The 14,913-nt window shown below is 31.5% G+C and overlaps 1 protein-coding gene across 7 annotated transcripts in view; it reads right to left on the reverse strand.

Annotated features, from left to right (window-relative positions):
• Positions 1-14,913, reverse strand: part of ZCCHC7 (zinc finger CCHC-type containing 7) — a 307,034-nt gene that overhangs the window by 20,859 nt on the left and 271,262 nt on the right. For all 7 annotated transcript variants that reach the window (XM_077147678.1, XM_077147681.1, XM_077147679.1 and 4 more), the window contains one exon: positions 11,859-11,894. In XM_077147678.1, coding sequence (XP_077003793.1) covers positions 11,859-11,894 — 36 coding nt within the window. The remainder of the gene's footprint in view (positions 1-11,858; positions 11,895-14,913) is intronic.

Below are 14,913 nucleotides of genomic sequence, written 5' to 3' on the forward strand. Positions count from 1 at the left end.
GGCATGAATTTGACATCTGAACACAAAGTGAAAAGTTCAAATGGCTTGCTAACATTGTTAATAATTGGTTCCAACTGACCCAAAGGTTTGAAATTAAAAAATACTTTTTTCCTGTATTATTTATACTGGTTAATCTAGAGATGAGATATAGTTTTCTCAGTATTTAGTTTTATAAACAAGTGTTTATAGAGCACATCTTTTGGTAAAGAATGGATGTCCTCCCCCCTTTCCTTTGATATTGTTTAAAATATAAATGCCAAAAGAAATGTAACCAGCACATGTTCAAGAAAACACATATATGGGACCTAAAGGGATCAAAGGAAGAAATTTAAAAGTTGGCGAAATAGTTTAAGAGTGAACTGAACCAAAATGAGTCTGTGACAAGACAAAAATGATGATCCATTATGACCAACAGTGCACTTTCCTCACTTTAAAGTTATTTTCTTGTGGTGGATTCCCACACCTGCGGACCTGAACTCCAGACCTATTATTCCAACCACCATTTTGGACAAAGCCTTCCATTTGCACACCATTCTAGCAAATATTTGCAATGTTACTTCACTTCCAGGAATACTGGTAGGATTCTTCCCCCAAGCTAAAGGTTTTGAAATAATTTTAAAATTTTGTTCCTTTAGTTTTTTTTTAAGCTTTTATTTCTTTTCTCAGAGGAAAAAATTCCGTTGTATTCCAGTGGACATTGTTACTAATTTTGCCACACCCTACAAAAGTCATTAAAAGTACCATGTATAATGACACACATAAAATATTTTTAGGTGTTAGAAAAACCTCAACTATATTATATACTCAACAGACCCCCAATCCAGTGGGTAATTCCTTAATTAGGCAGATTTTTGAAACATGTATTATGTACACAACAGACCGGAACGTCTCCTTTGGAGCATTTTCTAGTCTATCGGGTGATTACATCATTAAGTCACACATGCTACGTAGAAAAAAAATCCTTATAAAAATTCATGAAAAAATGTACAGCACATCATTAGCACGCAACAGACGTGTATGCTTTTGATATTTTCCCTATTAAAAAAAATACATGAAGTAATTAGTCCGGGATATGAAACATAAGAAAGATCCCAGACATTGGTGAAAACTGCTAAAACTTGCATGTCTTATAGTTTAGCTGAGAATAATTTCTTTATTGGAAAATGGATTCTAAAACAATGTTCATTTAAACTGCAGTAGAATAGAGAGAGTTGCTTTACTGATTTGATATTTCCTTTATACATACAACTTCCTCTCTGCTGCTCTTTTGAATACTAAGACTGAAGGTTGCAAATGACCAGTGGTAAAACCACTAATTTTTCAAATCTTCAAATCCTTGCACTACTGTATATTTGTATATTTATGTCTTTATTTTAGGTAAACCAGAGTATAAGGGATAATGTGAGTTTATCTCTTTTCAGTGAGTCAAAACTCTGTTAAAGTAACATGAATAGATAATAATAATTGGTATAACTTCCAATAGTGAAAAGATTATATATTCACAACATCAAGCACCAGGCAACATCTAAAAGGTGATATATTTGAAGGCTAAAATAAAGCATAAGTTCCTTAAAAGGGAGCTATTAAACTTTAAAATTTTATGATCTTTTTCTGTAAATAAGACCCCACCTTACCCCTAAAAAACAACAAAAAAGAAAACCTCAGTAAGCAGAGAACAATGAACATAGACAAGACAGTAAAGTCCACAGTAATTCACTCCCTGCATGCTCAAAATCTTCATGCTTTAAAAAGAACCCCAATTTTCTCCAAAGGTGGTGGCATTTATTCACTGGGCCATAGCTAATTTTACATGGAATGCAAAAATGTTAGTTTAAGTTTAATTTACCACCCTATTTAAATATTTCCAATGTAGCTCTCAAACTGCAGCACCATCCCTCTGTCTATTTTAATTTTAAAGTAAGTTAGCAAAAGCTTCCTTCTTAATCCCCAGAGACTACCTACATAGTGACACAAATGCACAAATTTATGACAGCAACATAAATGCTCTTCTGAAGTAATGTGCAACATTAAGTGAAAATCGTTTCCTGGAAAGATATTATAGGTATCTATATTTTATTTGCCATCTTAAACATATCTGGGTCTTTATGGCCTTATTTTAAAAATGTATTTCCTTTTTATATTTCCTGGTGCAAATGGACTGCATAAATAAGCAATGTGCTATGAGGCTTCAGACCAGCCGATAAAACCTTTCAATTTTCATGCCAGCTTCTTCTTTTGTAATTCAAATCCGCCTGGAAACTGGCAGCTCTGAAAACTGAAACAAGCACTGCCACAAATACCTTGTAATGCTATCGACCTTGTCTGCCCATGCAGTGAGAAAGAGGGATGCGTATGTGTCTGCAGCCATCCAGATAACACAACTCATTTTTGGGGGGGGGGTGGGGGGGGGGTGGGGGTGGGGAAAACAGAAGCCAACCCCAGACTGTACACCAAAAGCAGTCATTACCAGGCAAGCTGGAGAATAAGTCTCTTCAAAATACACAGTGCGTTTAAAAACCATATACGATGCTGAGCCACTGCTGTCATTACCAATTTTAATTTAGCTCCTTCAGTTTGCCAGCCAGATAAACTCTTTAGTGCTGCTTTTTAATCTATTTGCCACATTTTATGTTTAAGATTATAGTAATATGGACCGGAGAAGGAATCACTTTTAGGAGAAATAAAGAAATAGATCTGCTTATCAGCGCCCATCAGAAAGTTCATTAATCAGCCAGGCTTTGTGCCCTCTAAATTGAAAGGTTAAATAATCCTCTCAGGAATATTTTTCGGCCCCATCCGCCAATTGTCCGGAGAGGAGCTGCCATTCATAGCACATGGGATCAGTGACAGGGTATCTTACCACTGTTTGGAACCCAAACAATGATGGACAAATGGCCTGGTTTGCAAAGAAACCTTTTAGAATGAGAATGGAAAAGGACCACAAGCTTAGACGCAGGTTGAGGGGATGAGGAGGATGTGGAGAAAGGATGTGGGGGGCAGGGACAGAAAGAACACATATGCGTGAATCATGGATATTTTATCTGAGTATTTATTGGAATGGACTATAAAACATATAAACCACATTAACATATATCTTCTGACTAAATGAAATACTTAACATATTCAAATCTGCTTATATACTTTGCATGCAATTGTACATGAACCTCCATGGAAAGGCTATAGAAGAATGGAACCATAACCTTATATTTATTAGCTAATGCACAGGAGATCCAAATAAGCCCCAAGATTTTAATTTTTATCATGACTTTACATGCCCTACAACCCACAGGACTGTCCCCTCTCTCCCCCTAATCTTGCTCATTCTACTGAAATACTCTTTAAACCACCAGTCACAAAGATAGGGAATTCCACAGCTGTAAGAATCTGTTTAAAAGGAGGGAAATAAGGCTCTTTCGTTTTTACAGTATGTGCACCTCAGCCCTTGCATGGTTCAAAATAAGGAACAAACATGGAATAGGAATGCTCTTTAAAAGAATGCAAGGCACATGCACTGAGAACGTGCTTAATTTTGTGTTGCCATTTTTTGCTGGACCTGTAAGAGAATATAGCTTTGAACATGCAATGAACATGCTCTTATATCATAGTATTTTGCTATGAAATCAGGTTGGTTTCCACTATCAGTCATGTGAAGGCACGAAGTGGTTTTATCTGAAGGGTAAAAAAGTGGTATGCTCTTTTTGTTTCATTTCTCACCTGTTTAATCTAAGTCCGCTTCTGCCAGGAAAAAGTATTTTTTAATAATGGGTGTATGTGAAATATTCAATTCCATATTATTCTCATTATTTATACAGAAGCAAAGATTCATATAACTTCATTTCCTTTGAGCAGATAACCATATTCAGATGACATTGAGGCTGCCACTTAAGAATTATACATTTATTAACTTAATATATATTTTTTCAAAATCATGTAATTTCATAGTTATTTTAATTAAGGGGGAAGTACCCTAAATATGTTTGTGATCTAACCTTACATAGACTTAGAATGATTTTTAGGCAAATCAAATTAAGAAAATAATTCATTTGCTACATTTAATCAAAACATACTCATCTAAATTTCTAGAAAAAAAGAAAACAAGTATAAATAATTAGAAAATGAACTGGGGTGAATGATTGGAGCAACAAAGGACAACTGATTGTACATATTTTAATTTCAATAATTGCAAGAAGAAAATATTTTGGGGGACACAGCATAAAGAGGTCATTATGAATCTCCTCATCTTTAGCAAATAACAGAGTCTTCTCAAAAGACATAATAATCTTATTTTGGGACATCAGTCCAGGGCCCTCTGTAAGGTACAATGGGCTTATAGGTTTGCTGTATTACAGCTCACATAGTGTTGAACACCTGCTATGTGCCAGCTGTAGTATACATAATTTACATTTATCAACTCATTTCAACGTTATCACAATCTTATAAAGGCATTATTTACATTTTTCAGATGAAGAAACTGAGGGCCACAAGAAATGAAATATTTTAACGAAGTTTTGCACATCTAGTAAATCTGAACCAAAGTCTAATCCCAAAAGCTAGCATTATTTTCCCTATATTATGATAAAAAACACATCCTTGTATTTCCCCAGAAATATGTCTGCCCTTTGGTCCCAATTTCAAGGCAAAATTTTTCTGATGAATTCAGTAAAATGAGCAGGAAATAAGGTACAACTGTGGGAGAGCAACTGTCAACAGAGGAAATATGAAAGACTCTATAAAAGACAAAATTGAGTTTTTATTCTATCAAAGTTAAGAAATGGTCCAAAACTTTGATAGCCTACACTGGGGGCGGGGGGGGGAGAGGAAAAAAAGTGGGGATTTCCACAAAGTAAATACATGTAAAGGAACATATTTATGTAATATGGATATATTATAAAATGATAAAGATGATCTTGCAATATGTCCAGCAGATTCATTTCTATATGGCTTTTGAAAAAAGGAATGAAAATAATTTGACAGTATCATTACCAACTGCTATACAAATGCGAATTCTTTTTATAAAGCCAAATTAATATAGATTATTGATCACTCATTTTGAATAATTCTTGTTCTTGAAATGCGGTCTACTATTAAAGATGAAGGTCTAATTTAATTCCAAAAATATTAAAAAAAAATTTTTTTTGGTTAAATGCTCTTAGACATGTAGCAATTTTCTTCATGCAATATTTTTTACGTATCTTAAACACCAGGGATTTTTAAGAAACCAAACACTCAAACAGCCTGAAGAGAATGCTTATAAATGTACAAAAACACACATAACTTTAATGACTCTCTGATATATGGGGATCAAATGACAAATGAATTTCAAATCTAAAATCTGATTGATTTATTCAATAATTAACTTTTAGTTATTTAAGACACTATACTTTTGAAACCTTAAATTTCATTCAACAGTTTATCCTTGAAGTTTGTTACCATAAGAGGAAATATAACCTAAATTCAGAGAGAGTGCTCATGTCAACAGGTCAAGGGGTCCTTTCAGGTATCTTTTCTTGCAGATTATTTAAATGATCGATCAAACCCTTAAAGGTTATGGTTGATCCTAACTGTAGCAATTAAGAGATTCCTATATATTTAAAACCTGTTAGAAATTATTCTAATCTACCACATTATTTGCACACATGCCTACTAGAAGGAATGTTTAATATAAATATCACTGGTTCATTATCATAAATCATTATATATACTTAGTGTTGCAATGAAATGTCCAGAGAAGATAATGACAAGCTCAATCACCTAGAATCTATTTCTTTGAAGAATGATATGGATTGCTTATTCAAAGTTCAAAATATGTACAAAAAATAATCACACAAATATGCTAAAATTATTTTACATTATATTTCTATTCTCTTGTCATGACAAGAATAGATAACATGACAAAGAATCACTTAACATTTTAGAAATTGAAACTACAATTAATTATAAAGTCAGATACTATACAGTAGTAAGCTGCATGAATTTTGAAAATTCTAAGGCTATATTCTTTTATTTGTCATAATAAGGGTATTATTTCGAAGTATAGAGCTGTGAGGTAAACAATGGAGTTTTCTTTGGGATTGTATGAATAATGTATATGATTTTTAAGGAGAAGAAAGATAAAATTCCTAAAATGTGTTAGAGACATTAAAATTGTGAACAAACAGCACTTCTTAATTACCACAAAGTTTAATTTAATTATCAACAAGCAATTGCCCCTACAACGATAAGAACTCCTCAGTAAGTAAAGGTGAACATGCCTGGGGAAGAGAGAAAAGGGTAGCAAAAACTGCAACTGTAATTTTCCATCTTTTATCATCCTCAGGGGAAACATTTATTTAGAGATATTAAGTATTTCTTTAAGCTTTTAAAATGGAAGTAAAACTTAAAGCCCACATAGTAAATGTGTACATCATAAATGTAATGGTCTCTGTCTGTAACCACTCAGGGATGGACAAAAACCACAGGGACTTTTTTGTCAAATGAAAGAAAGGAACTGTTAATGGTAGAACTTCAGATTCAATTAGTTTACAACTCAGCAACATATACTACCAAAAAAGTAAACAAAAACAATGATGACTGGTGGTTAGAACATTAAAGATATCTAGAAGACAGCAAAACACACAGAGGCTTCTATGTCAAAACACTTTTATTGATATTCTTTTCGAAACATGTGACTCTTACTTTTTCATTGCTTACCTGAAGTACTTAAATCTACATGAGAATTGGCATAAAGGCCTTGATATTACTTAAATATGTAAACCCAAGAAAAACCTACTCAATCATATGCCATATGGATTTTCCATTTAAACCAAACTATTTTTTGCATTTAAATATTAAAAATCAAATATGTTAGAATTCTCTCTTTGAGGTTTGGATGCCTCAATATTTCTTTGAAAATAAGAAAATACCAAAGTTCTCCCATGTGTTTTAATAAATGTAAAAAATAAACTATCTAAATCTAAATAATTTTATTTTACCCTCATTCAAATACAAATATGTCTATATACAATTTCTAAATGTCTGAGGAAACACTGTGAGAGGAAAAATAATACATGTATTTATAATTCACAATGTTCATTTTTACCCTTTCCCTTTATAGAAGCTTTAGAAAATTGCTTTTTGATGATTTTGAAAATTGTATTTATTCTTAAGTGAATCTCATTTATTGAGATTGATAATTCCAGGTTTCATTTGCTTTGAAATAGCATTTTCCAATTGCTTCCAATGATAAGTTCTGGCAAAATGTGGTCAAAATGCCAGTGAAACAAAGATTAAAAACAACAACACAAACCTATGAACCTCCTCCGCATGCAGTAATTGTCTTTTATACTAAATTCAAAACACGGCAAGTCTGAATTAAAAAATTACTAGTGTAATTTTGACACTATATTCTTTGACAAGGTGAGTGCTTACATAAATATAAAATTAATTACATAAATTTTCCATTTGAAAAATCTTAAAAAAACTTTGGCCACTGTCCAAATGTATATTTTATTTCTGTTATTATTACTGGAGTATCAGAAAATAAATCATGAATTCTTATTCAGAAAATTCTTGTTTATTGAGATACCAAGTAACCTGAAAAATAAACAATCTATTTTGTAGTACTGCAAAAGAAAGATGGCCTTGACATATTACAAAATAGTGATGTACTTTCTGAATCATCAAAGAATGATTACTTTCAATACAGTAATGTCTTCCTATTAGGGCATTTTTAACAAAAATTACATCTCTGGAAATTTGACAGAGATAAAATGTCTCAATATCAACACTTGGTCAACCAAAATATTGAAACAGTGACATAAGATATAGAGAAAATGAACTGAACTTTTACAAGAGTACTCCTGGTTCCTGAGGGAGTTGGCAAAGTGAATTTGAACTACCAAATAAAAACTTCCAAAATGATTTTATAAATTGTTAGTTTATGACAGTCTATGTCAGGCCTGAAAATAAGAGGTACAAAGAAAAAGTTATTTAACATTTTAAAATGTAACATGTAACCAGTTCTATATTTTCTTAAATGAAAAAAGATAACACAAAACAAACAAAAAATCACAAAAACCCAGAGAGACCGATTACTGGATATTGTATCTATCGTGTGGATGGAGTTCCTGGAGTTTCTGCAGTTCTAATTTATGTAGCCAAAGGGCTCTCAGAACAGTTAAGTAGGATTCTCAATATGTATCTGATTAAGAGAGAGAGAGATTTTTTTTCCACAAAAAGAAAAGATTCTGGCTTGAGACTTTCTTTGAAACTATTTATATCTCATTTTAAGTTATTGAAAAAAAGCAACACAACATTTCATTTTTAACATTATGAAGTTTGAAAATTGTTACCTATCTTACCTTACATCATAATTCAAGGATAAAGATTTTTGTATAATTTTGCCACAGAAATACCAAAATCTGCTTTTTTATTCCTTCCTTCTGGACTATGAAACATAATTCTAAAGTTAAATTCAAATCTGTTGACATATAGGGTCATCTTCTCTGTGGTATGGCACAGAATGCTTGAGAGTAATATTTCCATTTAGTGTAAAATTCTCATGCCTATAGTATTATGAAAACCCAAAAAATATATTTAAAAATTGATGTTTCCAGGCAAGGACAGAAAATGAAATGAAATATTATTAATCATGGTCCACAAGATATACTTAGTCATTCAAATAGCTCAGGTTAGACTACTATAGATGACCTTAAACCTTTCCTAGGCCAGAAAAGAGGGCAAGGAAACTCCTCTACTGTTGAAAGGACTAGAACTCACACTTCACAAAGCAACATATTGCTGCTATGTTGCTTTTTGAAGTGTGAATTCTAGGCATTTCAAATATTCTATGTTTTATTTCTAAAGCAGTTAAATTTGCTTCAGTCTAAAATATTTAGTTAAAAGAAAAGGTAGCAGGCCATGATACATTTCAATAACACACGCAAAGAAATCTAAGCACAAAATTAAACATAGAAGATGTTCTGCCCTTTTTGTTTCCTTGATTACAAAGATTAACAAAACTGTCCAGCATGCCATCTACTAGTCAAAATTCTGCTGGTTGTAAAACTCTGTTGGGTGGCCATTTTGGCCTAGGATTGTTAATATGGTAATATTTTAAAATGAGACTAGAAACGACAAGGGAAGAGGGAAGGGACTTTCCTTCTTGAATAAAAAAGGAAAAATTTATCTAGAATGAGTTATCTGAAAGGTGACAAAAGAATATTCAAGGTAGGCCTTACCCAAATCTGAAAATGTGGCAGAAATTAAAAGACAAGAAAAGTGTTACACTATGAAAGATTTTTAAAACTTTCTAAATATCTTTTGAAGGTGGTAAAAATATGACTATTTGGAAAAATTATTTAATTTGCTCAATGAAAATCATATTTTCTTTTTTCTAATGAGGTCTCAAAATCAAAATCCAAAGTCACTGAATTATATTACATAATTTTATAACCATAAAGTATGTAAAGAAAAATAGTAGAGCCATATAGTTGTTATAATATATGCTACTAGATATATGTACATACATACATATGTATAGCATCTTACAGAATTTTATTAGCATGAACCTTCCAGAAGAGAACTTACAGACTTAATTTTTTAATAGACAGTAATTTCTGAATGGATGATAATTTATAGCTGTCACAACGTAGCATGTTCTGCAAATGACCTCCTAGTCTTACTGGTTGAGAATCAAATAAGAGCAGAAGAAAAGTTCCCAAATGTAAACATTTCTAATTGGGTAAACGAATACATTTTTTCCGAAAATGCACAGTTCATTTTGGGTAAATCACAGTCAGTTTTGGTTAGAAAAGAATTAATGATTAAATATAGAAAGTTCCAGAGTTTTAAGCAGATTGGTTTAAATGAATATACAGTACTAACCTAGGCTTCATTACTTTGTCTGTGCCCTGACTGACTCCATATGCAAGTGTGAGGGCTACTATGAGTCAGTAGATGGCAGTCCATCACCTGGTAAAGGAGTTGAAAATGACTAAAATCTCCATGCACCTTAGATTTATTCAAGATTGAATATTGCTTAATTGCATATATTTGGATATTACCTATACACTGTAAGATAATTTTCATAATTATTTAATTCTATATTTTATACAGAATGATATATATGCACATGTATGTTTACAAACATACCAGTTTAGTACTTATATTTACAAGTTAAACTATTAAATTAAACTTGCTAATTATGAATTGTGATAGTTACTTCAATATTCTTTTGAAATATTAATCAGGATTCCAGACTGGGGCAAACTGATTTTTTCAAAATGAATCTGTTTTACCTATAGTTAGAATATATATCATAATTCCCCAAAACACAAATTCATTTTGCTTCCTATTTTAATTTTTCTTAACTATTCTTTTCATAATTTTTGTCTCTGAAAGGTACAATATTAAACAAACCTTTGAGTATTTTTACTGTCACACCGAATATCAGTTTTTATTCTTCGTTATATTAAAAAACATAGATGCAAATAACAAAAATAGTGACTTTACAACAGTACTTCCTACGGTTCTGTCTGGTATTATTTAGGGCAAAATGGAAAAGAAATGCAATGTCAAATCCATTAAAATACTATGTAATAAACATACTGACAAAAAACACTGCTGTACAGCTACCTGAAAAGTATAAAACATGATTGGATTTCAGCCAAGTACAGGCTGTAAAGAATTCACCACAGTGTGTTAGAATAAAAAATTGCTACATAAGCACAAACATAATGGATCCATGTAAGTTTTAGCTGTCACATATATGTGCAACATATACACATGGATATGTAAACTTTTGTATAAATTAAATAAATATTTTACCAAGTATCTATTTTGGATTTGAGGGTTTAGGGGAAGAACTGGAGCTTTCTAATGAAAATCTTGAAATAAATCAAATAGTGATAACAACATAAAGTAAACTGCTTTCTATTATTCCTTGTTTTTTGGGCCTGAGATAAAACAGATTAGATTGGTAGCTTAAGCCTATTTGTTGATTTAGCTTTTATTTCCGTAAGAACGACATGTTTTATAAAAAGTTTGCCCTTATTTTTACTTGTTCTCTTCCTATGAAAAACTTTTTAACGCTACAAACACATTTAAGGCACAGGTTTAAATTATGTTATATAATTGTATAACTTATAACACAATTTTTATTGTTGCTTATCATGCTCAGCAAACGTATTTAATACATTAAAAGAAATATGTTAAATAACTGAAATGATTAAGTTAAACTGACCATAACATCGCTCATTAGCCACCTAGTTTTTATAGTAAACTATATTTTCTGCTTCTACTTAGCCTAAAATCATAATAAAAAGAAACCTGAGACTTGAAAAACTTGAATGGTTATTAGGCAGTTATTTATACACTTTCAATAATAAGTCAAGAGGGGCTTAAGGTTACAAAACTTGAAGTTTTATATATGAAAGATAGTCTAAGCTTTTTCCTAGCTTCATTAAAAATAAGTATAAATAAGAAGAATGATATTGTAAGATATTGTGGACTACATACTTATAGACTGTAGATAATACATTTTAAAGTCACAAGATTACCACTACATTTTTATGGCTCTTAGCATACTTTCTTCCCTTAATTTATTGAATGTAGTCTGCTGAAGACAGAGATACCAAGATAAAAATCTTTAAATGATGTGAGTAATAAAAGTAATCAGTGTATTAAGAACAGGAAGACAGAGGATAGGTAGTGGGGAGGGGAGAAGAGAAAAAGTATATTCTTGTTTTTTCATTACACAAAACTCTTTGGCTGTTTATTATCTTTCAACAGAAGATGCTTGTCTATGTTTTATGGTCAGCAGTTCAGAGAAGGTAAATAGGCTGGGTCTTGGGGAAAATAAAAAAGGTGTTTCTACTCACAGTTAGGTGATACTGCCTCCAGATTTCTGGGCAAGCCTGGAAAATAAAAATATTGATCAGCTGGGAGCATGAAACAAGGTACTTTACAGCCTGTTGGTTTTGGCATAACCCAGCATCCACTGGTGTCGGTCACAGGAAAATAAGAAGCTTAACAGAAAGGGTCTGCATTTCAGCTTCAAAAACCTGGCTAGACAGTTTAATTGAATTTTACACTGGTTTAACACACTCCCTGCCATTGTCAGAAAGCCAGTAACAAAGTTTTCTCTCTCTCTTTTTCTTTTCAGGTTAGAAGTTTGGGGCACTAAGATGTGATTAAGAGCCATAACTCAAACTGATAAATGAACAGCAGTGGTCAAAATCAGTAAGACTCACCACATATATCTTTTAAAAGTACATTCTGAACTTTGGTAGTATGAAAGAAAATAGAAACTGCTTTTAAAAAGACTTCACTAATAAAAATAGTAAGAAAAAATTAAAAAAAAAAACACTTTACTGTGGTTATATTTTTTGATGTCTTTTGTGATTGCTGTTAACTTCCAATACTTAACGAAACATAGTAAAAATAAAAAATAAAAAAACAATCCCCTCAAGAAATTACAGTCTCTGCCTTACCATGACCTTTTCCCTTAAAAACTGACTTTTTCATCCTTAAATTTGTAGAGAAATAACTTTAAAACCCTGACAAAAGCTTAATTGTGTGAAAGAAAGTCTTGCAAAAACTCTAATAGGTAACAACAAAATAAACAAACAAAACAATAACAACGAAAACCTCACATTTATTAGGGAATATTTTCTTATGGATGAACATATAAATCTCTTCTTATCCTAAACTATGACCCTGTTAAGGACACATTTTTTCTAATTAAGATCTATATGAATAATTAATGTTTATCATCTTCTCAGAAAAAAGACTGTTGACAATAGAAAGTATGGTTATTTTAATAACTATATTCTATCAATGATTTTAGTAAAGTAAACCATCAAGTAAGTAAATGACAATTCTTAAAGCAAATGTGATTTTATAACTTTCGCTTAAAAATGTGTAGGTATGTGTGTCTCTAATACAAACACACAAATATGCATGCCTAAAATTAGAATGAGTCAAATCCCTTTTCTTAAACCCTTACAATCTTAAATATATATTTTACAAACAACTCTACCTGATCTGTTATTCCTCTTTATTTTTCAAGGTAATGTTAAAACTAACAAAAAGAATCTATACATTCTGGAAATATAATGGATATAGTAATAATTCAGAAAATAACTTCTGAATGGCAAAACCCTTACTGATTTTATCATTAGAAGTGATTAGAGAAAAAAACAGTAGGTATGCTCCAACTACCTGAAAATTTTATTCAACATACATTTTAAGCTTAACTAATCTATGTAATTTTCTACAGAAAGGTGTGTAAATTAGACTAAGTGGTCAGCTTTCCAATTTTAATGTCATATTCATGGGAATAAAGTATCTGACTAACAATACTGCATTATCTACACAGTGATTTCTGGGATGAACAACACTGACAAAAAAAAAAAGCAGCTATTTAAAAAGGTAAAATGTAGCTTCAGAAGGGAAAGGAGATTACGTTAATACCAAATGATAGCCACAAACTTGCAGGTGACAAAGGTGCTTAATAATGCCATATACAAATGTCTACTTTTATTAACATTATTTACACACAAATATCTAATGCACAATACACCCTTAAATATTCATTTTCTTACTTCTATCTTAAGTTTTTTAGTGTATCTATATATAATTCGAGTTGGATTATTGTAGAGGTAAGCAAGCAGTTATTTATACATTAGTTATGGATAGTTCTTGATTAGCACAGTGTCTTCAGAATAATACGGTTGAAAAATCGCAATCACTGAGTTGTCATACACTGGCAGAATGCCACTCTACCATGTGACCTTTTCTTGTGTTGCAGCTATCTAGTAATAAAAGAAAGAATTACTTGGTTTTTGAACAATCATCTGATTGCGCTGTACATGAAGATGATTCCTGATACAGCAAATTAGTAGTGAGAGATGTGAAACTTCCTTTCTCTTATTAGACAATAACATCATGATTAAAAAAAAAACACACTTGATTTTTTTAATTCAACATTCCCATGCATAATTTCATTTTACTATTTTCTATATATTTATATATATGGTTAAAAGAAGCAAATAAATATTTTTCAATTCAAAATAGGTGCGAAATAAAGCATACACCTTTAATGATAAATATATTACAAATAACTATGCCTCAGTGAATTTTTTAAATACTATTTTTTCTCTTTATGGTTTCTACTTTTTACCATTTCTTAATTATTGCACAAATTATTCTTTTTTATCAAATAGAAAACCATAATATCCACATTTATACATAAATTTTATTAAAAATTTAGATGGAATAAAGTTAACTTCTAAAGCAAGAGGCTTAAAATTATAATTGAAACTCTGGTTTAATATATTTTAAATGAATGACTAGTCTGATGTGGAACTCAACTAAGATGAAAATATAACAAACTATTAAAATACAATTGTATTATCGGTTGCCCTGGTGATCTCACCTTACTGACACTTACATGGCTGGCAACCCAAAGGGCTTCCTCAAGTCTCACAAGTGAAAACATACAAAATGTACTTGTACATCTGTTTTAGCAATGTGTTACATTGTTTGCCAACTTTTGCCCAACTAGTTTTCCCCTCTATTGTATTTTGTATAATAAACTATACATGAATAACTGAGTGTTATTATTCATAAAATTCAAAGATGAATCAACACAGTTTGCCACACCAGATGAATTGAGAGTTTATATTGTGCATTTCGACCCATACTGAATTTTATCAGGTGCTAATTATTGTTTTACGAGAACAACGGCTTAGTGCATCTGTTGTTTAATTCCCACTTCCCTATTCTCAAATGTGAACATCAAAGAAAATAAAACACTCAATCTTAAACAGCCCCTGACAGCAGACCAAGACTCAAGTGCTCAATAGACAAGGCCCTTGCCACCAGTTCTCATATTTCCACAACAATGAACAAACACAAAAACAGCACTAAGCG

The sequence above is a fragment of the Tamandua tetradactyla genome, chromosome 2 (genome assembly GCF_023851605.1).
Source record: "Tamandua tetradactyla isolate mTamTet1 chromosome 2, mTamTet1.pri, whole genome shotgun sequence".
Taxonomy (NCBI): domain Eukaryota; kingdom Metazoa; phylum Chordata; class Mammalia; order Pilosa; family Myrmecophagidae; genus Tamandua; species Tamandua tetradactyla.